We start from the raw sequence: 26,696 nt of genomic DNA on the forward strand, positions 1-26,696 counted from the left end.
CCCCAAAACACCAAGTGTGCTCCTGCCTCAGGGCTCCGTGCTTACTGTTCCCTCTGCCTTCAGATATCCTCATGGATTGCTCCCTCACTTCATTTAGATCTCTATTAAGAGAGGCTGGCTCCTGCTTTACTTTTCTTCATGGCACTGATCACCACTGGACATCTTCCATCTGTTTATTGTCTGCCACTCCACTAGGATGCAAGCTCATACTCAAAAAGGCTTGGCCTACTCTGCTCACTGCTGCACCCTCAGCACCTAGAACAGTACTTGGCACATGGAAGGTGCTGACATACCTGCTGAGCATCCTGCTGAATGAAAATGAAATGAGAAGCCACTCAGAGCAGAATAAGATCGGAATTAAGCCTGGGGAAAAACAATCTGTTAGTAGCCCAAGGCTCATTCCCTAGAGGGTCGGTAAGAATTCTCTCAACATGCTAGTGAAGTTAAAGAAATCCTGGGTTAGGTAAAAGATAAAGAGGATCTCAATTAGGACAGTGGTTTACTAAGCAGCTATTATGTAGATACCTCAGTAAATAATTCAGTCACAGCCCTGCTCTTGTGGAGTTACAACACCATAAATAATTATGTAATTACTATTGTAATAAGTGTCACAAAATACACATAAGAGAGGATGAGCCAAAGACAATCCCAGAGTTTCAACTGTGCACGACTAGACGGATTGTGTGCCCTCCTAACACAAACAAAAGATGGGCAAGGGTGTTCACTTTAGACATAATGAGTATGAGGACCCACAGGACAAATGGGGTAGAAATATAGGTTTGAAAGCTATTTGTAATTTGCAGATGATGCCAACACACCTTTACTTGGAAGACATATTAGCACGGCTTGTTTTGCTGGTCCTCAGAATAGCTCTGTCAAGGTTACACGACATTTAGAGCTTACAAACCAACCCAAGAAAAATAAGCTCACAACACATCTGAATCTCCTAAATATGTACCTCTTAGAAGGCAATTCCTTTTAAGTGACCATTTGAAGTGCAGCTACAGGGCTGAGCTAATACAATTTGGCTCTTAACAGCTGAGGCGCCAAGTACAAAAATAAAGAGTAGGAAAGATCACTCCTTAGCATCAGATGTTTCTAATCATTGGGTTTCAACAGAGAGACAAATTCTGTTTTTAGTGTCTACAGTCACAAAGCACTATAAGCGATCTCTCTTGCCCAGCTGGTAACAAGTCTTCTTGAGCTAATTATCTTTTGAAAATTGGATTAAATATAAATAACATACAGTTTACCATTTTAACCATGTTCAAGTGTACAGTTCTGTGGCATTAAGTACATTCTACAACCATCACCACTATCTGTCTCCAGAATTCTTCATCTTCCCAAACTGAAACTATACCCATTAAACAGTAACTCTCCATTCCCCCTCCTCCCGGCCCCTGGCAACCATCATTCCACTTTCTGTCTTCATGAATTTGACTATTCTAGGTAGTTCATATAAGTGGAATCACACATTTGTCCTTTTGTAACTGGCTTATTTCACTTAGTGTAATGTCTTCAAGGTTCACCCATGTTGCAGCAGAATTTTCTTCTTTTTAAAGGCTAATATTTCACTGTATGTATATACTTTTTTTTTTTTTTTTTTTGAGACAGGGTCTTGCTGTTGCCCAGCCTGAAGTGCAGTGGTATAATCATGGCTCACAGCAGCCTTGACCTCCCGGGGCACAGGTGATTCTCGCACCTCAGCCTCCCAAGTAGCTAGGACTACAAGTGTGTACCACCGCGCCTGGCTAATTTTTGTATTTTTTGTAAAGACAAGGTTTTGCCATGTGGCCCAGGCTGGTCTCAAACTCCTGGGTTCATGCCATCTGCCTGCCTTGGCCTCCCAAAGTGCTGGGATTATAGGCGTCAGCCACTGTGTCCAGCCATATACCATATTTTGTTTATCCATTCACCCAGTGGTAGACTCTTGGGTTGCTTCCACCTTTTGGCTATTGTGAATAATGCTGCTATGAACACTGGTGTACAACTATCTATCTGTTCTTGAACTTATTTTTTGAAAGCTTTTTTTTTTGAGATGGAGTTTCACTTTTGTTGCCTAGGCTGGAGTGCAATGGCGTGATCTCGGCTCACTGCAACATCTGCCTCCTGGGTTCAAGCGATTCTCCCGCCTCAGCCTCCTGAGTAGCTGGGACTACAGGCATGCGCCACCATGCCTGGCTAATTTTGTATTTTTAGTAGAGATGGGGTTTCACCATGTTGGTCAGGCTGGTCTCGAACTCCTGACCTCAGGTGATCCACCCACCCTGGCCTCCCAAAGTGCTGGGATTACAGGCGTGAAAAGCATTTTTGTGTTCTGATCAGCTATTCAGAACACTCTGCCCACATATACCATTATATTGGGTCATATTTGAACTACAGATCCCCTATTTTGCCTTCCAAAAGCCCAAGCTCTGACCTTTACCTTCAAGGCCCTGAACACAGACTGCTTCACTGGAAAGTAAGAGCCATCAGGGTCTCTGGCCTGCCATTCTGCCAGCAGCTAAGCATCTTCAGCTTCAACTGAGGCAGAATGGGAGCATGGTGTCTTTAGTTAAGACTTTGGAAACATTCTGCTTCAAGTTCCAGCACAGCGCAAAGGCTTTACAAATGAGATGCTAAATTTAACAATAACTTCTATGTTACTTACTCACTCACTAATCAGTATAGTCCCATGATCACCTGTAGTAAGCTGGGAAAATTTTTTTCACTTCTGGTTCATCTGTATTCTTTAACAAGAAATGCTTCAATTCCTAAATACTGTGTTGAAACTACAGAAGTATATGCTAGAGCAATAAATAATAAAAATAAAACCTACTTCAAAAGCCTTAGAGGCCCTATCAGTATATAACAGAGGTCAGTAAACTATAGGCAACGGATTCAGCTCATGCTTTTGTAAAGTTTCACTGGAACACAGTCACACCCATTCATTTATACATTGTGTATAGCTGCTTTTGCACTATAGCATCAGAGTTAAGTAGCTGCAACTGAAACTATATTACCCACAAATTCTTAAATATTTACTACCTGGCCCTTTACAGAAAATGCTTGTTAACTCTTAGTTCACCCACCTTGGTTCACCCACTTTTGTCCCCAACTGGAAAAAAGCGGTGATGTAATCAGCTGCTTGGATGTTCTTCCTAAGGTCTTCCTAAGCTAACCACAGGCCAGCTGGCTGGTTCCATGCCAAAGAGGCAATGACAGTGCCAATACTCAACAAGTTCGAAAGCAGAAAGGTAGCTGCCATGCTTGTAATTTGGGAAGGGCTAGGAACACACCTTTAGAAAAACAATGTGGTCTCATCTTCCATCAACTAGCCTACAAGCTAAACAGGGTGGGGCTAAGGGGCAAACAATGGAGTCTCATGTACAGAATAATAAAGGAACTGCCTGCAGTTAAGAAACATCCCCAAGCACAGGCTTCTTAAATGTACCTGGCGAGCCAGTCAGCCAGCCAGCCAGCCAAGCTCCAGAAGCCTTAGGGTGAACATGATCAATGTTGCTTGGCTAGTAACGGATAGTCCAGGCTGTACCTCCAACTCTCTTTCCCGACTTACATGTCAGGCAGCATCAAGCTCTCTAATTCACCTAATTGGTGTTCAAATTTAACAGCATTATCCACAACATAACTTGAACAAGGAGATTAAAACTGAATTTTTGATAGGAAATTCATATAACAAGTGCTGTGCCCCTCAAGGAGCATGTTCTTCCTCTCAGTTCTTATTGCTCATTAGAAAGAGACAAGGCTGGGCCAGGTGTGGTGGTTCATGGCTGTAATCCCAGCACTTGGGGAGGTGGAAGCAGGAGGATCGCTTGAGCCTAGGAGTTTGAGACCAGCCTAGGCAACAAGGTGAGGCCCCATCTCTCAAAAAATAAAAAAAATTAGCCAGGCGTGGTGGCATACACTTGTGGCCCCAGCTACTTGGGAGGCTGAGATGGGAGGATGGCTTGAGCCAGGGATTTCGAGGCTGCAGTGAGCTGTGATCCACCACTGTACTCCAGCCTGGGCTAGGGACAAGACCCCGTCTCAAGAAAAAAAAAAAGAAGGAGACAAAGCTAACTACATAGAGAGAGATAAACCTAACTACATGAAAAATGTCAGTAGAAAACCCTGGGAATGAGCAATATTCAGAAGCACAAGTTTTCCAATACAATGTCATTTCAAAATCAGAGTCAAGAATTCATATGTCTAAAAGACCAGTAGAAAAAGCCTGCATCTTCTCTCCTGAAATAAAATGTTGGTGTGGCATCTGGACATTCGAATCCCTGCCCTCTGTGCTCAAGAATGACACTAAGGATGATTTGTTCCCTACTTGGCTTCATACCATCAGCAGGGCAGGTGAATAATCTGACAGGATGTAAAAGCATGGCTTCCACCAATAAATAGCTATGTTAGATCTCAGCTGATATAGCTCTGTGCCATGAGCAAATCCGTTAATAGCTCTAAGCCTCAGAGTTTTTTACATCTGTAAAATGATGGCTTAAAAATGTTTTTATTTGTACAAATTTAGGGGTACAAGTGCAGTTTTGATACATGGATATATTGCATAGTGGTGAAGTCTGGGCTTTTAGTGTAACCATCATCCAAATAATGTACATTGTACCCAGTAATTTCTCATCCCTCACCCCACGCCAGTCTCCATTCATTGCACACTCTATGTCCATGCATACACATGTAAAATGATAGCTTTGATAGGGAACCTCTACAATTCTCTTTTTTTTTTGAGACAGAGTCACGCTATTGCCAGGCTGCGGTGCAGTCGTTCAACCATGGCTCACACTGCAGCCTTGACCTCCTGGACTCAAGCAATCCTCCCACCTCGCCTCCCAAAGTGCTGAGATTACAGATGTGAGCCACCGTACCCAGCCTACAGCTCCTTTTAATATGATTATTCTAGCTCTATAATTAACCCTGTGTAACTCACTGTACTATACACAACATAAAAATGGCATGCATCAACAAGCCCTTACTTCATTTCCTCATATCCTTCTCCACCTACTCTTTCATCACAAAGCCAGTGGTGACAACAAATTAGGCAAGATTCCAGATTCAAATGTGTAGCTCTTGAAGCCAATTTCGTGAAAATTGTGTGCCTACACTTAGTGGGTAACACAAGGAAATATTCTAATACTGTACCTTTCACCCATGGAAAAAACATTTCCTTCTGAGGGCTAAATTATCAGAGCCAGGTTCGAAACCTCGGCAGGGGCCTTGGGAAAATGCTGAGAAGACTAATGCCAGCAGATCTTTCAGGAACCATTTATCAGCGGTTGCAAAACAAAGGGTGTGTGTCTATATAGGGAGCTTCTCTCTCCTTTAAGCTTATGGCCCTGTGAATAATACTCAGGCTTGGTGACCTCATTCTGCTGTCACTCAAAAAGAAAATAAATGTGTGAGATAAAGGGAGAGCAGAAATATATGAATCTCAATGCCTTACAGAAGCACAACGGAAAAAAATAAATATATAAATCTGGCTCCAAATCTCATGAATAAGAAGAAAAACTCATTAAATCTAGCAAGTGTGCCCAACTGGCTAGACCCAGATGAATCAGGCAATGCTTCCTGAGCCTTGGGCTCCTGGCAGCCCAGAGCAAAGGACACGAAACTCAATGCTGGGAAGAGGGGATGAGAGCGTCCATGGACACAAATCTCTCTACCTAGGCCAAGCCTTATGCCAAGAAGTCTTGCACTACAATCCTCCTAACTTTTAAGATAAAATGATTTGCCAAGGAAAAGGACCATGGGCTTTTTCTCATAACAGGTTCAAGCCATGGGAGATACAGAATGTGATTTTTTTTTTTTATGAATATGTTACTCTTTTCTGTCATGCCTCTACCTCACTATCCGACAGGCTTCCAATGAATTTAAATTTCAAATATTTCCCAAAAGGAAATTAAGCCTAGGTTCAAGTGTTGGCAGTTAATTTTGAGAATGCCTGCTAATATTTATTTTCACATTCTCCCTAAAATTCAGGAAGACAGAAAAGATGACACGCCATTAAGGATGAATACAGTAGACCTGAGGTAGATTAATTCATGTGGTAGCAGCCAAAATCAGTTCATTTACCGTCAGTGACAGAAGAGGCAACAGGAGAGCATGAGAGAACACCTGACCCTGAATACGGAGACGAAGAGTCTAGTCCCAGTGCTGCTTAACTCAACCTGTGACCTTGAATGAGTCCCTTCCCTTTCTGGGCTTGGGTCTTCATTTGTGAAGTGCAGGCTAATGAATTAGTGCAGTGGTTGGCAAAGTCTTTTTTTTTTTTTTTTTTTTGAGACAGAGTCTCACTCTGTCCCCAGGCTGGAATGCAGTGGCGTGATCTCGGCTCACTGCAACCTCTGCCTCCCAGGTTCAAGCGATTTTGCTGCCTCAGCCTCCTGAGTAGCTGGGACTACAGGCCCGTGCCAGCATGTCCAGCTAATTTTTGTATTTTTAGTAGAGATGGGGTTCCACCATGTTGGCATGGATGTTCTCGATCTCTTGATCTCGTGATCTGCTCATCTCGGCCTCCCACAGTGCTGGGATCAGGCGTGAGCCACCGCGTCCAGCCAGCAAAGTCATTTAAGGCAATGAACATTTTGTCCAGGTAAAATCATTCAAAGTTCATCAGAAGCTAAAACAAATTCAAAATGGCAGGTTGAACACATGAATTTATCTCCACTCCTTCTAGAAACTCCATTAAGTTATTATTAATAAATATATACTACTGGCCAGGCGTGGGGGCTGATGCCTGTAATCCCAACATTTTGGGAGGCCGAGGCAGGCAGATCACTTGCGGTCAGAAGTTTCAGACCATACTGGCCAACATGGTGAAACCCCATTTCTATTAAAAATTCAAAAATTAGCCACGCATGGTGGTATGTAGCTGTAATCCCAGCTACTCAAGAGGCTGAGGCAGAAGAATCGCTTGAACCTGGGAGGTGGAGGTTGCAGTGAGCCAAGATTGCGCTACTGCCCTTCAGCCTGGACAACAGAGCAAGACTCTGTCTCAAAAAAAGAAAGAAAAAAAAATATACACACACACACACACACACCTCTTACTGAACATTTACTACATGATTATTTGAAGTACATTAACTAATTGAATCCTCAACACTCAAGTAGGTGGTGATGTGCATTTTACAGACGAGACAGAGAATCACCAGGGTTTAAGGAAGCTGCTCATTTTCACAGCTAACAAGTGGCAGACCCAGAACTCAAACGTAGGCAGTGTGGCTGCAGAGTCTGTGTGATACTGCCTTTCAGACTGATGATCAAGGAACAGCAAAGCTCTGAAGGAAAAAGAAGCAGAGAGAGACAGCAGATTAGAAGGGTCAACAAAATTTTAGAAGAAGAAAAGAAGACGAATGAGTAGTAACTGACTTAGAGGATACTGAGTGTTGCGGATGGCAAGCCACTAAAGAATCCCCTCCAAAATGGAACCATTGGAGGTACCAGTTTCCTCTGAAGTTGTGAGCAAGAAGAAGGGCCGAAATCAGGAAGTATTGGTCCCCCTCCCCAGACAAGCAACTGCAGAAGACTGGAGGTTTACTCTTCAGACAGGATGAACAAGAGCCTCTGGACCTGGGTAACCAGGGCACCACAGAAGACAAGGAAGTGGTACCATTTAGGGGGATTAAGTGAAAGTCTGCATACAGAAGGGAGAACCTCGAGACCTCTCCTACTATAAGGCTCCCAGAATAACAGCCAGGCTTATACCACCTAGGAAGAAGCCTGGAGGAAGATCTACGGACTTTGAACACATCCCACAGAAAACGACAGGTCCATCACCCTACAACCATGGCTCTCAGAACATGGTCCCAAACTAAGAGTAGCATCACAGGGGAACCTGTCAGAAATATGAGTTTTCAGACCCATGCCAGACCTAATGAATCAGAAATTCTGGGTGAGGTCCAACAACCAGCGTTTTAACAAGGCCACCAGGTGATTCTGACGTCCACTGAAGTTTGAGAACCACTGCCTGACAGGGAGGCCCACCAGTCAATAAAACATCTCACACTCAAAAGCTTCCAACCAGTTTTTCAGTGTCTGTTTAATTGAAAAACACTGTGGAGTCACCAGAAAACTGAAGGAAAACTTTGACAAGAAAGAGAGACAAAACAGATTTCCCAGGACAGCTCTGGTGGCAAGTAGTGAAATGTGCAGAGCCTGGTTTGCATGCCGTTTCCCTGGTCCCACCATTATATTGCTACAGAGCTACTCCTTGGGCTCTACAATAAAGTTTTCAAAATGAGCGAAGTAAATGCTCTCTACAGTCCCGTCCAGCTCTAGCCCATGTGTTTATACTAGTCCTTCCCACTGGAGGCTTTTTATTAAAGAGAGAAAAAAATAAATATACTGGTTCTTATGTTCTAGATCCCTGAAGCTAACACAGCAATTCAGGCTGACCGTCTCAGTTGAAACTATGTCTGATTCTTTTTTTTTTTTTTTTTTGAGACAGGGTCTCACTCTGTTGCCCAGGCTGGAGTGCAGTGGCACAATCTCGGCTCACTGCAGCCTCTGCCTCCCGGGCTCAAGTGATCCTCCCACCTCAGCCTCCTGAGCAGCTAAGAAAGACTAAAGGTACACACCACTACAGCTAATTTTTTGTAGAGATGGGGTTTCACCACGTTGCCCAAGCTGGTCTCAAACTCCTGAGTTCAATGCAATCCACCTGCCTCAGCCTCCCAAAGTGCTGGGATTACAGGCGTGAGCCACTGCACCCAGCCATGTCTGATAATTTACTTGTCCCTTTGAATGAACAAGCAATATTCTGCTAAAAGATTACTATATTCAGTATCTGCATTAAATGTACTATTAATACTTTATGTAGAAGTATCTGTGACCATCCCACGCTGCCATACCCTTTTTGATTCCCCGTGTCCTATAAGATTCCCCTGGTTCACCCTTACAGCCTAAATCCTTTTTTTTTTTTCCCCAATAGAGACGGGGTTTTGCCATGTTGCCCAGGCTGGTCTCAAACTCCTGGGCTCAAGCGATCCACTCGCCTTGGCCTTCCAAAGTGCTGGGATAACAGGCGTGAGCCACAGTGCCCAGCCTACAGCCTAAGTTTTAATCTAGAAATTCATACCTATTACTGCTTCTCACTAGTCTCTATTTACACGAAATGTTGCTGCCACAACCGGATCATTTTTCTGCTTACAAATTTCTAGCGGCCTTAACATCTTCTACCATGTAATCACTGTGGACAAAAACTTCTAATTTACTTTTATTTTCTCTGCTTCCTTTAGTCTAGCTCATTTTTTCTCAATTCTCTTGGTTCCTCTTTCCCATATGAGAAGATCTCACGCCTTCTCAGATCACTTCACTCCTCTCCTGGAAAAACCACCTCCTTCAGGAGGGGTTTAGAATGATGAAAAGGGCCGGGCTTGCTGGCTCACGCCTGTAATCCCCGAACTTTGGGAGGCTGAGGCAGGCGGATCACGAGGTCAGGCGCTCAGGACCAGTCTGGCTAACATAGTGAAACCCTGTCTCTACTAAAAACACACACAAAAATTAGCCGGGCCTGGTGGCGGGCGCCTGTAGTCCCAGCTACTTGGGAGGCTAAGGCAGGAGACTGGCTTGAAGCCAGGAGGTGGAGGTTGCAGTGAGCCAAGATCATGCCACTGCACTCCAGCCTGTGTGACACAGCAAGACTCTGTCTCAAAAAAATAAAAATAAAAACAAAAAAACCAAGGCTTACAGAGATTAAGTAACTTGCTCAAGGTTACAACTAGGATTTTAATCCAAATCCTTCTGCTTTCAAAGCCATACTCAACCATCCTACTCTACCATCTCCAGAGGTCTGACTCAACTATGTTGCAAAAGAAAAGATTCCTTAACCATGTAGAAAATAAGAAGAGCAGGCTGGGCTCTTATTATTATCACACACGCGGTGACTCACGCGTGTAATTCTAGCACTTTGGGAGGCTGAGGTGGGCAGACTGCTGAAGCTCAGGAGTTCAAGACCAGCCTGGGCAACATGGTGAAACCCTGTCTCTACTAAAAATAGAAAAAATTAGCCAGGGGTAGTGGTGTGCGCCTGTAGTCCCAGCTGCTGGGGAGGCTGAGGCAGAAGATTCGCTTGAACCCGGGAGAGAGAGGTTTCAGTGAGCCGAGATAGCGCCACTGCACTCTAGCATGGGCAACAGAACGAGACTCCGTCTCAAAAAAAAGAAAAGAAGAGCAAAAGGATCTCTGCATAGTTTTATTTTTTCTTTCTTTTATTTCTTTGTGTGTGTGTGAGTGTGTGTGTGTGTGTGTGAGAGAGAGAGAGAAATAGGAGAAACAGGATCTTGCTGTGTTGCCCAGGCTGGAGTGCAGTGGTGCGATTACAACTCACTGCAGGCTTGACCTCCTAGGCTCAAGCGATCCTCCCACCTCACCCTCCTGAGTAGCTGGGACTACGGGCACAGGCTACCATGCCCAGACAATTTTTTATTATTTGTAGAGACAGGGTCTCCCTACATAGCCCAGGCTGGTCTCCAACTCCCCCACTCAGGTGATCCTCTCGCCTCTCAAAGTGCTGGGATTACAGGTGTGAGCCACCATGCCTGCCCTGTTTGTTTTTTAAACAGGGATCACCCACAGATGCTGAGAGCTTTCTAGCCAAAGCCCAACAGGCAGCCCCACTCATCATCTCCCCAACCGGACGTCTCCACATGGTTCGGTGGCTTAGCCAGGGAGCAGCACAGCATGCCTCTTCCACATGAAAAGACCCAGGAACAGGAGGGAGGCTGGCTCTAGCGACCAGAATGCTGGTGGGGAACAGGTGGTTAAGGTATCTTTCCCTCTTAATATCAGTCAGCATCCCTCTCCCCACGCGGCCAGCAGGCCCAGCCCCGGGGAACTTTGTGGTGGTGGTGGTGGTGGTGAGTGGTGCCTTCCAGTGTGGGGCAGGGTGGCTTCCCACCTCAAAAAATTTCCAGATCAGATTTTAAAAGCTCTTAAGAGACAAAGTAGTAATTCAACAATTAAGGGCAATGATTCCTAAGGAGAAGCCTTCTCTTCTAGAACAGCATAGCCAAGTTCGACAGGCACAAAGAAATATCTGTAGTGACAAGAGAGGGTGCTTCAGTGGTGCCCATCAGCATGTGGGGCCGGCCACCGCCCCTGCCTCCATAGAAGGCAAGTCCATTTTCTCTTGTCTGCGTGACAGAAAAAGGAGGCTGTCACCCCAGTGTCTCCCACTCCAAGGGCCTAAGCGGCGCACCTCTCAACCTTTCCTCCCAACGGCTGAAAGGTTGTCCTCTTCCTCTCCCCACTCGGGCCCGATCCCCTTTTGCTCGGCACCTCTCTCCCCACTACTCGGCCCCCCTCACACCTCTTCTCCCCACCCCTCTCCCTGCTAGACCTCTCTTTCTCTGTCCCCCGCCCCTTTTTACTCCCCGCTCTACCCCTTTCCCCTCAGCCCGCCGCCGCCCAGTCCGCGGTACCTTGAGGGTCACGTCGCACAGCTTGCCCTGCCGCCGGATCTCCTCCATGACGCCGTAGCCGCGACTAGGCAACTCAGACACGGAGAAGTGCACCAGATCCTCCAGCTCCTCCGCGCCGTCCTCCACCATCTTCCCCGGCCACCGCAACTGCGCAAGCCTCGCCGGCCGGCTAGAGACTAACCAGGGCGGGGCGATAGCGCACGCCGACAGCCGCTCGGAGCGCGGAGCAGCAATCGGACGGGCCTCCGCGGCCGCCGTAGTTGAACCTCCTCGGCGCCGGAAGCCCCGCCGCCCCGCTTCCTGGTTCATGTGCGGCCTTCGTTCCCTCGCTATCTCGACCTTGGCTTCGCATGTGCATCTGCCGAAGTCTTTCTAGATTAATCGGCCTCATCTCTCGTCTTCCCGATTCGGCCATGACCTCACCCGTATCCTCGACGTAGGACCTCGGACTTCATTTCCGCCACCCCCGACACTTCCGGAATCCCCGGAAGCGACCCGTTGCTATGGCGACCGTGTACCCAGCCAGGCAGCCCCGCGTGGGGAGCGCAGGTGGTTTCGGTTGCGGCAGTCGCGTCCCGGCAGCGTCGCTGCCTGGTGAACGGTGAGCAGGGGCTGCTCGCCGGTGGGAGTGGGGAGACGGGAAAAGGGTGTGCGCCCGGACTGCTGAAAGTGGCTGGGGTCCAAAAACCACTCTATCTGGGGGTTCCCAGCTGGGTCGCTCATCTCTGAAACCCAGGTGAAGGAGGGCGCGACGTCGCGGGAGTCCTTTCAGCCTGACCGCGGCTTACGGTCTTCGGAGCTAATGCTCATTGGTCTCACAAAGGGGTCCCACTTCGCGCCCAGGACATAGAGGCCGTGAGGCAGGGAGCCAGAGGTCGTCTGGACTCTTCTGCATTAGTCGGTTTTCGAGCTAGAGGGGGCTTTGGGATCACCAGTCGGAGCCCTTCGTGTTACAGATGAGGAAACCTCTCCAGAGAGGGACCGGAATGGGTCCAAAGCCCACTGCCGCCCAGGCTCCACGCGGGGGTCCGGCACACTGGGTGAGAAAAAGGAGAAAGTCTAGTTTTGCCTGCATCCTAGTCTTGTTCAGCCAAGGCCAGGTGCAGTTGAACCCAGTGTTTTGGATTCGGGTGTTGCTGCTGCCGCTACGGGTAGCTATGAGGGTTCCCCATGACAGCCCCTTATCTGGACGGGAGCACTGGAAGATAGGGACCCACCTGGTGCCTTCCATCCCACCAAACGCTCCCTTTCCTCTTGTCGAGTCTTCATGGGTGCCTGTTGCCAATTCTGTTCATTTCCACTAAAGACAAATGAGGAAACCTCGAGCGCCTTAACACAGAAGTCTCCTGGTGGCCATTCAGAGACTTGCTTTGTTATACCAGAAATATCAAAGGGTGGTTCCCCAAGGAGAGACATTCCCCTTAAGGTCCTGAGGGAGAAAGGAAGGGGGCCGGGCGCCGTGGCTCACGCCTGTAATCCTAGCACTTTGGGAGGCTGAAGTGAGCAGATTGCTTAAGCTCCGGAGTTCAAGACCAGCCTGGGCAACATGGCGAAACCCTGTCTCTACGAAAAATACAAAAATTACCTGGGCGTGGTGGTGCATGCCTGTAGTCCTAGCTACTTGGGGGGCTGAGGTGGGAGGATCGCTTGAACCCAGGATGTGGAGGCTACGGTGAACCGAGATTGTTTCACTGCACTCCAGCCTAGGTGACAGAGTGAGACCCTGTCACAAAAACAAACAAACAAAAAACAAAAACAAATACAAAAACAAAAAAAGTGTGTGGTGAGGTGCTGGATGTGGATTTTTGCACCTGGAAACCAAGTGTCCTCCTGGAAGGGCTGTGGGCTTGGGTTGGAGTTGTCATGGAAGGGGAGTGACATCATATGCCCCTTGGGACTCTCTCAGTAGTGACTGAAGATAGACCCACATATGAAGATTCAGCTGCCCTCTGACTTCCAGCCATTACCATCACCAACCACTGCCATTTCCTGAACACCTACTCTGTGCTGGGCTCTGCCCTGGACATTGTGAGGGGATTCAAAAGAGATAAAAAGCACAATCCTTGCCTTCAAGCAGCTTGTAATTTAATTTGGGAACTGGAACCCACTCAAGTGAAGTGACTAAGAATGGTAACAAGCAGTATTTCAGTAAGTGCAAGATGGCATGGGGTCCCCAAATGTTTGGGTGTTAAAGGGCTGCTGAGTAGCAGGCTCACAAGACGGGTGTGCAAAGGAAGACTTATTGCAGGTAGGTATGGCTCCTGGCCTGCTTGGAGCCATGGTGTCAGCATGGGGAGGGTCTTGGGAAGCATACATGGGGTGACTGCGTGTGCATGTGCATGTTGGCAAATAGCAGGGCAGAAAAGGGCCAGGCTCTGGAGGGAGAGTGATGCTTTTGCTTATTTGTTTTGTTTTGTTGAGACAGTCTCATGCTGTTGTCCAGGCTGGAGAGCAGTGGTGTGCCATCACTGCTCAAGTGACCCTCCTGCCTCAGCCTCCTGGGTAACTGGGACCACACGCATGCACCACCACACTTGGCAAATTTTTAAAATTTTTTGTAGAGACGAGGTCTTGCTATGTTACCCAAGCTGGTTTCTAATTCCTGGCCTCAAGCAATCCTCCCACATTGGCCTCCCAAAGGCTGGGATTACAGGCGTGAGCCACCATGCCCAGCTGAGGTTGATGCTCTGAACTGGCCTGTGCTACTCTTGTGCAGGGGCTTCAGGGAGAGAGGCCTGGGCACCTGCTCCCAGAGCTCCCCTGCTTCTTCATGGTCCCTTTTGGAGCATACCCTGGATGGCATCTGAATTTCCCTGAGCAGGAGAATGGGCCCTTGGATGTGAAGAGTGGTTCCCCAAGCTTTAGAAATTGGGTGTGAGGCTGAGGTGGGTGGATTGCTTGAACCCAGGAGTTTGAGACCAGCCTGGGCAACATGTTGAAACCCCATCTCTACAAAAATGCAAAACGTTAGCCGGGTGTGGTGGCACACACCTGTCCTATCAGCTACTCTGGAGGTTGAGGTTGAGGTGGAAGGATTGCTTGAGCCTGGGAGATAGGCTGCAGTGAGCTGAAATCACACCAGTGCACTCCAGCCTGAGAGAGAGAGTGAGACTCTGTCTGAAATAAATGTCTCAAAAATAATAAATAAAATCTGGAATAACTTTTGTCAGGTAACACCCATTGGACCTCTCTCAGATAATTTTATATAAAATGATCCGCCGAGGTGGTCAGATCACGAGGTCAGGAGATTGAGACCATCCTGGCTAACATGGTGAAACCCCATCTCTACCAAAAATACAAAAAAATTAGCGGGGCATGGTGGCGGGTGCCTGTAGTCCCAGCTACTCGGGAGGCTGAAGCAGGAGAATGGCCTGAACCCGGGGGGCAGAGCTTGCAGTGAGCCAAGATCGCACCACTGCACTCCAACCTGGGTGACAGAGCGAGACTCTGCCTCAAAAATAAAATAAAATAAAATAAAATGTTACCATTATTTAATGTACCTTTTTAAAAAGCAAGATAATCTAATTAAAAGTAGTCCCTGTTATACATGAGGGGTTTTTATGGTTAACATCTTAAAAGTTAGTTAGATTTATTTATTTATTTATTTTTTGAGACTGAGCTTGCTCTGTCACCCAGGCTGGAGTGCAGTGGCATGACATTGGCTCACTGCAACCTCCACCCTCCAGATTCAAGCGATTCTCCTGTCTCAGTCTCCTGAGTAGCTGAGATTACAGGCGCTTGCCACTACACCCAGCTAATTTTTGTATTTTTTTTTAGTGGAAACAGGGTTTCGTCATGTTGGCCAGGCTGATCTTGAACTCCTAACCTCAGGTAATCTGCCATCCTCAGCCTCCCAAAGTGCTGGGTTTACAGGCAAGAGCCACTGCGCTTGGCCCAAGTTAGTTTTTTTTTTTTTTTTTTTTTAAGACATGGTCTCACTCTTGTCACCTAGGCTGGAGTGCAGTGGTATGATCAAAGCTAACTGCAGCCTCGACTTCCCCAGGCTCAAGTGATCCTCCCACCTCAGCCTCCTGAGTAGCTGGGACTATAGGCATGCACCACCATGCCTGGTAATTTATTTATTTTATTTATTTATTCATTTATTTATTTTTTGGAGATGGAGTCCCTCTCTGTCGCCCAGGCTGAAGTGCAATGGCGTGATCTCAGCTCACTGCACCCTCCACGTCCCAGATTCAAGCGATTCTCCTGCCTCAGCCTTCTGAGTAGCTGGAATTACAGGCGTCTGCCACCACAACTGGCTAATTTTTGTATTTTTAGTAGAGATGGCGTTTCACCATGTTGGCCAGGCTGGTCTTGAACTCCTGACCTCAGGTAATCCACCTGCCTCGGCCTCCCAAAGTGCTGGGATTATAGGCCTGAGCCACCGCACCTGGCTGCCTGGCCAATTTTTGTATTCTTTGTAGAGATGGGTTTTCACCATGTTGCCCAGGCTGGTTTCAAACTCCTGGCCTCAAGGAATCTGCCCACCTTGGCCTCCCAAAGTGCTAGGATTATGGTATGAGCCATTGCACCCAGCCAAAAGTTAGTTTTTTTTAAAGCCAAGCCATGCGCCTGTAGTCTCAGCTACTTGGAAGGTTGAGATGGGAGAATCACTTGAGCTCAGAAGTTAAAGGCTAGCCTAGGCAACATAAAGAAACCCTTGTCTCCAAAAATAAAAAAATGAAATAAATGTTAATTTTTAAAAAAATATTGAACATCGGCTGGGTATGCCTGTAATCCCAGCACTTTGGAAGTCTAAGATAGGAGGATCACTTGAGGCTAGGAGTTCAAGACTAACCTAGGCAACATAGTAAGACACCATCTCTGCAAAAAAAATGTAAGAAAACTAGCTGGGCACAGTGGTACGCATCTGTAGTCCCAGCTACTGGGGAGGCTGAGACAGGAGGATCACTTAAGCCTGGGAGGTCAAGGCTGCATTGAGCCATGATAGCACCACTGCACTCCAACGTGGGTGACAGGGTGAGACTCTGTCTCAAAAAAAAAAAAAATGTATGTATATATGTCCTATGTCTTCCTTTATTTATACTACTATATATATGTATATGCACACGCATACGCACACACACACTGAAAGAAAATGATGAGAATATAGTTAGGTTTTAGGAGAGCAAGAGGAGGTAGGGGACTGTCTGTGATATTTTTTCTCAATATAGTAAGAGAAGAAAGAATATTTATTATGGACCAAATATACTTCTAGGTCATCTATTTCTGATCTAGTTAGTCTATTGGAGAAGAGGATGCTGTATCTGAAGCAAGATAAGTTAATGAAAAGAAAATTAGTTTTAATGTATTTCATAGTAAGTATTTTAGAAGAAAATATAATAAATGAAGGAAAGCATAAGTGGACTCATCATCTTAGATGCAGAACATTTCTAGAAATGACATCTAAGATTAGGCCACTAAAGGAAGCATTCTTTTTACTTTGTATTTCGGTCTCTCTGGGGTCATTGGTGGAAAATGGCAAAGCAGTCTGTGAAGCAGAAAGTGTGTGTATTTGTTGAGCAGTGTCTTGTGGGTAGAACACTGAAATGCTGAGGGGTGAAAAGGAAAACTGGCTTTCAGGGAGAGAGGGAAAAATGGACTGCTCATCACTCTTTTCTGATCTTCTTAATGAATGACCCCTCTCCTCTACTTGTTATTTGATAATGACTACTCAGTATTTCATTGTTCCCTTCTTTTTAGCTAGAATGGGTACTAGGAAAAAAGTTCATGCATTTGTCCGTGTCAAACCCACCGATGACTTTGCTCATGAAATGATCAGATACGGAGATGACAAAAGAGTAAGTGCGACGTGTTTGCCTTCACCTGACTGGGCGTCTCTGTTCCACCTTGCTATATTGTGACCGTATTTCCAAGCAACCTTTGAAGGACCAAGACAGAACTGGACAGGATCCAATGGACTCTAGAGTCCATCAAATCCAAACCACCCCCTCAAAACACTGCTAATGAAGAAATTAATAAAATCCTATCTTTAATTGTCTTTTAATAATTTTACCTTTAATAAATTAATAAGTTTACCTTTACCCTCGTATCTGACACAGAAAAATTGACATTTGTTCACATTCATAAAGCTTTCTAGTGATTGATCTGTCATTTTATAATTTCCCATGGGGTGCAGTAAGAATATCTTGAGTTCATTACTGTTTAGCTTATCAAAACAGCTGGAGAAATACTTATCAAGAGAAGTGGAAAGATATATCTGTCCCTATATCCTCACGCTGAGAATGCTTCTGAAGGCTTAGGACAGCGTGAGAGTGTTAGATATTTTCATTCAGCAAACAATTAGGGCCTACTCTGGGCAGCATTGAGACATTCTTCAAAGGAAAAATTCAAGGGCAAACTGCCCAAGCCTCACAGGTCCTAGCGGTCAGAAAAGAGCTCACATGCAGGCCTATCAAATGTGTCCTGCTGGACATGGTTTTCAGCGAACACAGAAGCACAGAGCATTTAATGTGTGAATGGACCAAGTCTTTCTTTCTTTTTTTTTTGAGACAGAGTCCCACTCTGTTGCCCAGGCTAGAGTACAGTGGCACGATCTTGGCTCACTGCAACCTCCGCCTCCCAGGTTCAAGCGATCCTCCTGCCTCAGCCCTGCTAGTAGCTGGGATTACAGGCACGTGCCACCATGCCTGGCTAATTTTTGTATTTTTAGTAGAGACGGGGTTTCGCCATGTTGGCCAGGCTGGTCTCGAACTCCTGACCTCAGGTGATCCACCTGCCGCGGCCTCCCAAAGTGCTGGGATTACAGGTGTGAGCCACCACGCCTGGCCAAGTCTGTCTTTCTTGATCTTAATTTTTCTCTCTGTAGCCAGGTATAGCTCCTGCATTAGGGCAGTCAGTGTAAGATTTCAGCAAGAGTCTTTACATCAGAAGTTCTCATCAAAAAGATTGGAATCTACCATTGAACTTACCCAGTATGTCCCTAAGCCAGCTGCTACCACAATGGCTTACTATGAAGGGGCATGCCTCTAAAACTCTGCTGATAACACCCTCAATTTACTCTTAATTCCTATGTCTGAGAAGTCCATAGCCTTCTCTGTGGCTTTCATTTCATCATCACTCACTTTGGCCCATAGCGTGTGTGTGGAAGTAGATGTTCACCATAATGCAGAGCTGAGGGAGGCCTCACTGCCAGCAACCAGAGCAATGGGGCTGGAGCCCAGGCCTCTGTTATTACCAGGCTCACTATTCCCTCTGGCATAATTCAAGACCTCCGTATGCTTATGGAATCTATCTAAAACTTGTTTAATAAGAACATGATAAATTTGACCTCATATCATAGGTGGGGAAATCAAGACAGACAGCACCGTGTGAACTAGGGTTAGAGGTGCTAAAACTAGGAAGTGCTCCACTCTCCTGATCTTTCCACCTCCCTGCAGGAACTCTCTTCTCCCATCCCAAAGAATTCATCTGGAATATTAGCCCCTACGTGGGAGTCCCCATTCATCCTAAAGTTCACTTCCTCTGTTCCCTCCAGATTAGGCCTCAGCTATCAGTGATTTTTTTAATACCCATTTTTGAACAAATAACATTTTTTTCTTTCTCACTCTTTTTTCCTAGAGCATTGATATTCACTTAAAAAAAGACATTCGGAGAGGAGTTGTCAATAACCAACAGACAGACTGGTCGTTTAAGTTGGATAGAGTTCTTCACGATGCCTCCCAGGACTTGGTTTATGAGACAGTTGCAAAGGATGTGGTTTCTCAGGCCCTCGATGGCTATAATGGTAACTTAATTAATTAACCGTTGTCTTATGTAAGAACCTGAGGAGTAAGAGATGCAAATATTTTATGGTGAATAAAATAAAACCTCACTTACTATCATTTGTATGTTTGTCTGTCTCCATGTTCTTACGTTGCAAAACTTACTGTTTGCTTGTTGACATTGTGTGCATGGCTTGATCCAATGTCCTGGGATTCTACCTTCATAGGAAAATTAAAAGACTGTGGCTCTCTATAGGTCACGGGGGTTCAATTGTCCTGTTTCAAATCTCTCAAGTATTAGTTTTGAAGATGTGTCTTTATGACAAATTTGATGGAGTCCAAACATTTGTCTCTCAGCTTCCTGCTAGGAGCTATTTTCATGTATTCTACCAACACAATCAATGTACAGTTGATATTCTAGTATAGGATTGTATAAAAGAATATATCCCAGTATGTAGACTTTGCCATCTGGTGGCTGCTGACTAGGATGTTCCCTGTTTTGCAAGTTTAGGTTTTATATTTAAAAGTGCATTGAGTGTAGATGCTGTAATTTATCCTGAATGTGATATGTAGATGTGGTCCCCGCTGACTTAAAGAGGTTCTCTTTTGGTTTTCATGATGCTCTGAGGGGATTGTGACCTTGAGGAGGTGAAGACAGAGGAACTAAGGCCCAGGGAGATGAATAGTCTTGACCACTGGTGCTGTGGAACCACAGATGGGCTCTGATTTGCAGCTGAAGTGACTCCTTCCTGTTCATTTGTGTTGGGTTAATAGACACCATTTCTGGCTCCAACTCAGATGCTGAATCAGGATCGCTTGTATAAAACCTGCTACCAGTCCCAAGAACTAGAGTGTCTGTGTGACAAAGGCAAAAAATTTCCACAGCCCAGCATTGCCTGGGCTGATCTGCCATGTAAATGCCCATGGGCAGCTTGTGGGATGGGGTCTGGCTCAGGCTGCCCATGCTAAGGGGAAGAACAGATAGGAGCCGGAGCTCAGGGTGACTGCATGGTTTGTGTCCTGGAGCCTGGTGGTGATGGTAGACCTAAAGGATGTTGAGAAGTGCAATGAAAGTCTTCCCAGGGTGGGCAGTGGACCAGATCAGGGCCTGATCATGGTGGTACATTTCTGGAAGTGACATGGAACCAACTAGGAGCCCTGTTTGATCCTGCAGGAATTTGTAGTCTACAAAGAATTCTCACCCTTGACAGAAAATGCCCTTTCCACTCCATCTCTTCCTGGAGATTTTGAAAGCCCGTCTTTGCCTCTGTGGGGAAGTTGATGCCTCCTGCCAACTCTGAGACCGTGGCAGTTCATAGCTGTGCTAGAGAAGGGCTGGAGTCTAATGCTCCTATCTCCCTCCTCATCTTTTTAGGAAAAGTTCCAGTTCCTCTGTACCCTGAGATTCCCTGTCCTTCTCAGAAGCCCTAGGGCCGGATCATCTCTTGGTGGAGTGAATAGCAGAGCATTGTGGGGACCACAGATTCAGGGCAGATGTCCTTGTTTTGACTACTTTTGTCCCTGGTCCCCTGCCCACCCATCCTCTTCCATGGTGGAATTCCTGATGTTCTTGGCTGCTCCCACTGGCCATCTTCATGCAAAGGGCCCTGGCTGGCACCAGGCATGCTGGGGGAGGGGAGAGTTATCCTTGGAGCTATTTTCCTGGATGTCACCGTGTTTTGAAATGTTTGCAGGCACCATCATGTGTTATGGGCAGACGGGAGCTGGCAAGACATACACCATGACGGGGGCAACTGAGAGTTACAAGCACCGGGGGATCCTCCCTCGTGCACTGCAGCAGGTAGAGAGTGGGCCCAAGGGTGGGATGCCACACAGGTTCCCTCTCTCTGCCATAGACGTTACTGACCCCAGGCCAGCTACTAGAGACAGTGGGGACCAGGCCTCAAAGAAGTTGCAGTGGATACTGGTACTGGAGACAACATACACAGGGCTCTGGAGTCAGTAGAGTCAGGGGCCTCAGGAAACCAGGAGGTTGGGTGTCAGACTCTGAGCCATACCCACACTGAGCCTGTTTCCTCATTTGGGAAGGAGGAAGTCAGACATGCTAATCAGCCTCTTGCTGCTCCAATGGTCTGTGATCCTGTAATTAAGGATTTGGAGGTCCTAATCATTCTCCTTCCTGGTTTTAATGAGGGGCATATAGACCCTTGCAGAGCTTCCTTACTGGCCTACTCTGGCTTTTTTCACCACCACAGCCCCTGAAAGATCAAAAGCAAGAAGGAGGGCATGACTTGAGCTTTCAGGACTGTGTCAGCCCGGGGGGTCTCAATAGCATAACTGAAGATAAGACAGAAGGGCCTTCCTTTGGGCCCCACTAGCCTGGGTTCTGTAAGGACCCTCTGGTCGGAGGTAGGAGGCAAAAGACTTTCCCTGAAAGCATCTTGGCAGCTTTACAGCCCTGTCCTATAAGAAGTGTTCCCTGTCCTATAAGAAGTGTAGACATTCCTCTAGTATGTGAACCATCCATGCTTCTGTTTTTGGAGCAATATCCTTAATATCCCACTGTCAAAGCTTCAGTATCTCAGCATCTTAGACTTTAGTAATCTAGCCCAGTGCCACTAATAGAAATATACTGTAAGTCACATGCAAATTTGAGTTTTCCAGTAACCACATTTTAAAAGGTAAAAATAAACAGATGAAATTAATTTTAATGGTATATTTTATTTAACTAAATATATTTAAAATATTTCCGCATGTAATCAATATAAACTTATTGAGATAGTTTACATTCTTTTTCTCATACTAAGTCTTTGAAATCCAGTACATATTTTATACTTGGGGCACATTTCAGTTTAGGCATAAATATTATCAGAAATGCTTGATCTGTATTTAGATTTCATAAAATGTTAAAAAGTAGATTTACATACCCAAGTTGTTCCAGACATACTTAAAGTTTACCAATAACTGAATTGCATCAGTTTTTAAATCTAAATGTAATTAAAATTACATAAAATTTAAAACTCAGTTCATTTGTACTAGCCACATTTTAGGTACTCAGCAGCCATCTGTAACTTGTGTCTACCATTTTGAACAGAACAGGTCTAAATTCTTAGAGGAAGGCAGGACCTCAGGAATTATCCCTTCCTTGATAAGCACTGGGGAGGGAATTAGGAGTTGAGAAGGCTGAGTTCTGGCTTTACTTCTGCCCTTACTAGCTGAGTGACCATAGACAAATTATTTTATTTATTTATTTATTTATTTTTTAGATGGAATCTCACTATCACCCAGGCTGGAGTGCAGTGGCGCGATCTCATCTCACTGCAAGCTCTGCATCCTGGGTTCAAGAGATTCTTCTGCCTCAGCCTCCCGAGTTGCTGGGACTACAGGCGCACGCCACCACGCCCAGCTAATTTGTGTAATTTTAGTAGAGACAGGGTTTCACCATGTTGGCCAGGATGGTCTCGATCTCCTGACCTCGTGATCTGCCCACCTCCGCCTCCCAAAGTGCTGGGCTTACAGGTGTGAGCCACCACACCTGGCCAACAAATAATTTTATTTCGTGGTGCCTTCCACAAATAGGTATTGCCCCTGCACTGCCTCAATCACATATGCGGATGGAATTAAATAGATTTGAAAGAGGCATATAAATGATGAGACTCTATGAAATAAGAAATCCTCACTCCAGAGTCCTTTTCACTCATTATGCCTCTACTTCTTGAGATGGTTCAAGTGTTAGCCAATCTGATGTCAAGCCTCAAAAAACTACAAGATGATACTAAATATCACCCAATTCCTTTAGGACAAGAATTATTCTATACGTCTTGATGTTCCCTTCTGAAGTAGGAAGCCCCCCTTATGCTAGCTGGCTGTTGGAGTTCTGCTCTTGGTGACCGCTGTGCAATCTGTCATCTAGGTTTTTAGGATGATCGAAGAACGCCCCACACATGCCATCACTGTGCGTGTTTCCTATTTGGAAATCTATAATGAGAGCCTGTTTGATCTCCTGTCCACTCTGCCCTATGTTGGACCCTCAGTCACACCAATGACCATCGTGGAAAACCCTCAAGGAGTCTTCATTAAGGGCTTGTCAGTTCACCTCACCAGTCAGGAGGAGGATGCATTCAGCCTCCTTTTTGAGGTGAGATAATAAAACCTGAGGGTTCCTTTCCATCTCTCCCTCCCTCCCACCCTCCTTCTCAGCTTTTCTTTTTCTTTGTTCTTTTTCTTTTTCTTTTTTTGAGACAGGATCTTGGTTTGTCTCCAAGTCTGGAGTATACTGGCATGAACATGGCCCACTGCAGCCTTGACCTCATGGGCTCAAGTGATCCTCCTGCCTCAGCCTCCCAAGTAGCTGGGACCGCAGGCACATGCTACCATGCCCACTTAATTTTTTTTTTTTTTTTTTTTTGTAGAGACAAGGTCTCACCATGTTGCCCAGTCTGGTCTTGAACTCCTGGGCTCAAGCGATCTTCCCGCCTCAGCCTCTCAAAATGCAGGGATTACAGGCAAGCTACTGTGTCCAACTAGTTTTTTACTTACTTTGATAATTAGAATGGAAATTAATATATGCACATTTAGCAAGTTCAGATAGTGCTGAAAAAAATATATAGGAACAAAAAAGGATTTTATTTCCTCTTCCTTTCCTGTTACATAAATAAAAAGAAAAAGAAAAAATGATTCATGCATAATCTGTTTTTTACATAAGGCAACAATAATGTATATTTTAGCTCATTTCCTTCCAGTCTTTTTTCCTGTGCAGTTTTTTCTTTACATAGTTGAAATGATTCTTATGTGCCTTTTTTCAGTTAAATTATGAACTCTTGTATGGAAAAAAATAAGGCCGGGTGCGGTGGCTGATGCCTGTAATCCTAGCACTTTGGGAGGCTGAGGTGGGTGGATCACCTGAGATCAGGAGTTTGAGACCAGCCTGGCCAACATAGTGAAACCCCATCTCTACTAAAAATACATAAATTAGCTGGGTGTGGTGGCAGGTGCCTGTAATCCCAGCTACTAGGGAGGCTGAGGCAGGAGAATCACTTGAACCTGGGAGGCATAGGTCGCAGTGAGCCAAGATTGTACCATTGCACTCCAACCTGGGCAAGAAGAGCAAAACTCCTTCTCAAAAAAAAAAAAAGAAAAAAATAAGAATTAGCATACTTACTATACAAAAGCTCTTAGAGCCAGGTGCGGTGGCTCATGCCTGTAATCCCAGCACTTTGAGAGGCCGAGGTGGGTGGATCACCTGAGGTCAGGAGTTCAAGACCAGCTTAGCCAACATGGTGAAACCTCATCTCTACTAAAAATACAAAAATTAGGCCGGGCACGGTGGCTCATGCCTGTAATCCCAACACTTTGGGAGGCTGAGGCAGGCGGATCACAAGGTCAGGAGATTGAGACCATCCTGGCCAACATGGTGAAACCCTGTCTCTACTACAAATACAAAAATTAGCTGGACGTGGTAGTGCTAACTCTCAACTACTCAGGAGGCTTAGGCAGGAGAATAGCTTGAACCCGGGAGGCGGAGGTTGCAGTGAGCTGAGATTGTGCCACTGCACTCCAGCCTGGCGACAGAGGGAGACTCCATCTCAAAAAAAAAAAAAAAAAAATTAGCTGGGAGTGGAGGTGGGCACCTGTAATCCCAGCTACTCGGGGGGCTGAGGCAGGAGAATTGCTTGAACCCAGGAGGCAGAGGTTGCAGTGAGCTGAGATTGCGCCATTGCACTCCAGCCTGGGCAACAGAGCAAGACTCCATCTCAAAAAAATAAAGGCTCTTAGAAACCAGTCAAATGTGCTGGCACAGTGGCTCACGCCTGTAATTCCAGCACTTTGGGAGGTCAACTGGGTGGATCACTTGAGCTCATGAGTTCAAGACCAGCCTGGGCAACACAGTGAAACCCCATCTCTACCAAAAATACAAAAATTAGCCAGGACCACATGCCTGTGGTCCCAGCTGCTTGGGAGGCTGAGGTGGGAGGATCACTTGAGCCCAGGAGGTAGAGGTTTCAGTAAGCTGAGATCATGCCACTGCACTCCAACCTGGGTAATAGAGCAACACTCTGTCTCAAAAACAAGAAAAGAAATCAGTCAAGTGTATGTTATTCTTTTAGAAGTCATATAGGCTAGGAACTCTTTATTTTTTATGCAAGTTCTCGCTATGTTGCCCAGGCAATGGGCATCTGTGCAATGGCTGTTCACAGGCAGGATCATAGTGCCTTCTCACAACATAGCAACTTACGTCCTCAACGTCAATAGCAGGATCTTTTTTAAAGGGCCAGAAGACAAGGCAAGGCCAGGTGCGGTGTCTCACGCCTGTAATCCCAGAGCTTTGGGAGGCCGGGGCAGGCGGATCACTGGAAGTCAGGAGTTCGAGACCAGCCTGGCCAACATGGTGAAACCCCCTCTCTATTAAAAATACAAAAAAAGAAAGAAAGACAAGGCAAGAGGGTACTTCAGAAGGGGGACTGAAGAGTAAAGGTGAATGACCTGGTGTGGTGGCTCATGCCTGTAATCCCAGCACTTTGGGAGGCTAAGGCAGGAGGATTGCTTGAGCTCAGGAGTTTGAGACCAGCCTGGGCAACATGACGAAACCCTGTCTCTACAAAAAATATAAAAAATTAGCCTGGCATGGTGGCCTGTACCTGTGATTTTAGCTACTTGGGAGGCTGAGGTAGGAGGATCACTTGAGCCCGGGAGGCAGAGGTTGCAGTGAGCCAACATCACGCCACTGCACTTCAGCCTGGGCAACAGAGTGAGAATGATCTCAAAAAAAAAAAAGAAGAAAAATGAAGTGACCCCTTATATTCTTGGTGAGTGTCACTGGATTTGTAGAACAGGCCTGACCACAGACTATATAGCCTCACTACTATAAGCTATAGAGGTATGGCCACAGGAGTCTGCTAGGCTTGCTCCACAGCCTCAGGCCTTCCCTCTTCAGCAGGTGCTCTCCTCTCCCCAGGGGGGCTGTCCCCCACCCTCACTTTGGGGCTTGTTCATAGCACTGCTCATCAGCATTTAAGGAGACATCAGTCTATCCCTCAAGGACCTTTTTCTCCAAGAACAGACATTTCCACCACACCACCACCTTGTCTCTACAAAAAATTCCTTTTTAAGTATATTCTGCTTAGAAGGCCTCTTCCTGTAAATTAGAGGTAAGGGCCTACTGTCCCTTTAAAAATACAAATTACTAGGTCAGGGACAGTGGCTCATGCCTGTAATCCCAGCACTGTAGCAGGCCGAGGCGGGCAGATCTCTTGAACTCATGAGTTCCAGACCAGCCTGGGCACATGGTGAAACCCTGTCTCTACAAAAAATACAAAAATTAGCCAGGTGTGGTAGTGCACGCTTGTAGTCCCAGCTACACAGGAAGCCAAGGTGGGAGGATGGCTTGGGCCCGGGAGGCAGAGGTTGTAGTGAGCCGAGATTGTGCCACCACACTCTAGTATGGGTGACAGACTGAGATGCTCTCTCAAAAAAAAAAAAAAAAAAAAAAAAAAAGGAGACCACAAAATAAATAAATAAAAATATAAAAATATAAGTTATTATTTTTTATAGTAATACATGCTCACTAAAAAAAAAACCACAAAACTGTATAAAAAAG

The 26,696-nt window shown here is 46.0% G+C and overlaps 2 protein-coding genes across 12 annotated transcripts in view; one reads left to right on the plus strand and one right to left on the minus strand.

The window, feature by feature from the left end:
- Nucleotides 1-11,845, minus strand: part of KLHL18 (kelch like family member 18) — a 62,104-nt gene extending 50,259 nt beyond the window's left edge. For 2 of the 5 annotated variants that reach the window (XM_054481911.2, XM_054481909.2), the window contains exon 1: nucleotides 11,415-11,723. In XM_054481911.2, the coding sequence (XP_054337886.1) occupies nucleotides 11,415-11,723 (309 nt within the window). Of the gene's footprint in view, nucleotides 1-11,414 lie in introns of all 5 variants that reach the window. The other 3 variants (XM_054481910.2, XM_054481912.2, XM_054481913.2) reach the window with 3 other exon arrangements.
- A 22-nt stretch (nucleotides 11,846-11,867) lies between these two features.
- Nucleotides 11,868-26,696, plus strand: part of KIF9 (kinesin family member 9) — a 52,211-nt gene continuing 37,382 nt past the window's right edge. The window contains exons 1-6 of one of the 7 annotated variants that reach the window (XM_063661230.1): nucleotides 11,868-12,015; nucleotides 13,321-13,662; nucleotides 17,118-17,215; nucleotides 18,996-19,161; nucleotides 20,833-20,939; nucleotides 23,013-23,237. In XM_063661230.1, the coding sequence (XP_063517300.1) occupies nucleotides 13,542-13,662; nucleotides 17,118-17,215; nucleotides 18,996-19,161; nucleotides 20,833-20,939; nucleotides 23,013-23,237 (717 nt within the window). In that variant the 5' untranslated portion in view covers nucleotides 11,868-12,015; nucleotides 13,321-13,541. Of the gene's footprint in view, nucleotides 12,016-13,320; nucleotides 13,663-15,038; nucleotides 15,485-17,117; nucleotides 17,216-18,995; nucleotides 19,162-20,832; nucleotides 20,940-23,012; nucleotides 23,238-26,696 lie in introns of those variants that run through there. The other 6 variants (XM_063661233.1, XM_063661234.1, XM_054481905.2 and 3 more) reach the window with 6 other exon arrangements.

Source organism: Pongo pygmaeus, chromosome 2 (assembly GCF_028885625.2).
Source record: "Pongo pygmaeus isolate AG05252 chromosome 2, NHGRI_mPonPyg2-v2.0_pri, whole genome shotgun sequence".
NCBI classification, from domain to species: domain Eukaryota; kingdom Metazoa; phylum Chordata; class Mammalia; order Primates; family Hominidae; genus Pongo; species Pongo pygmaeus.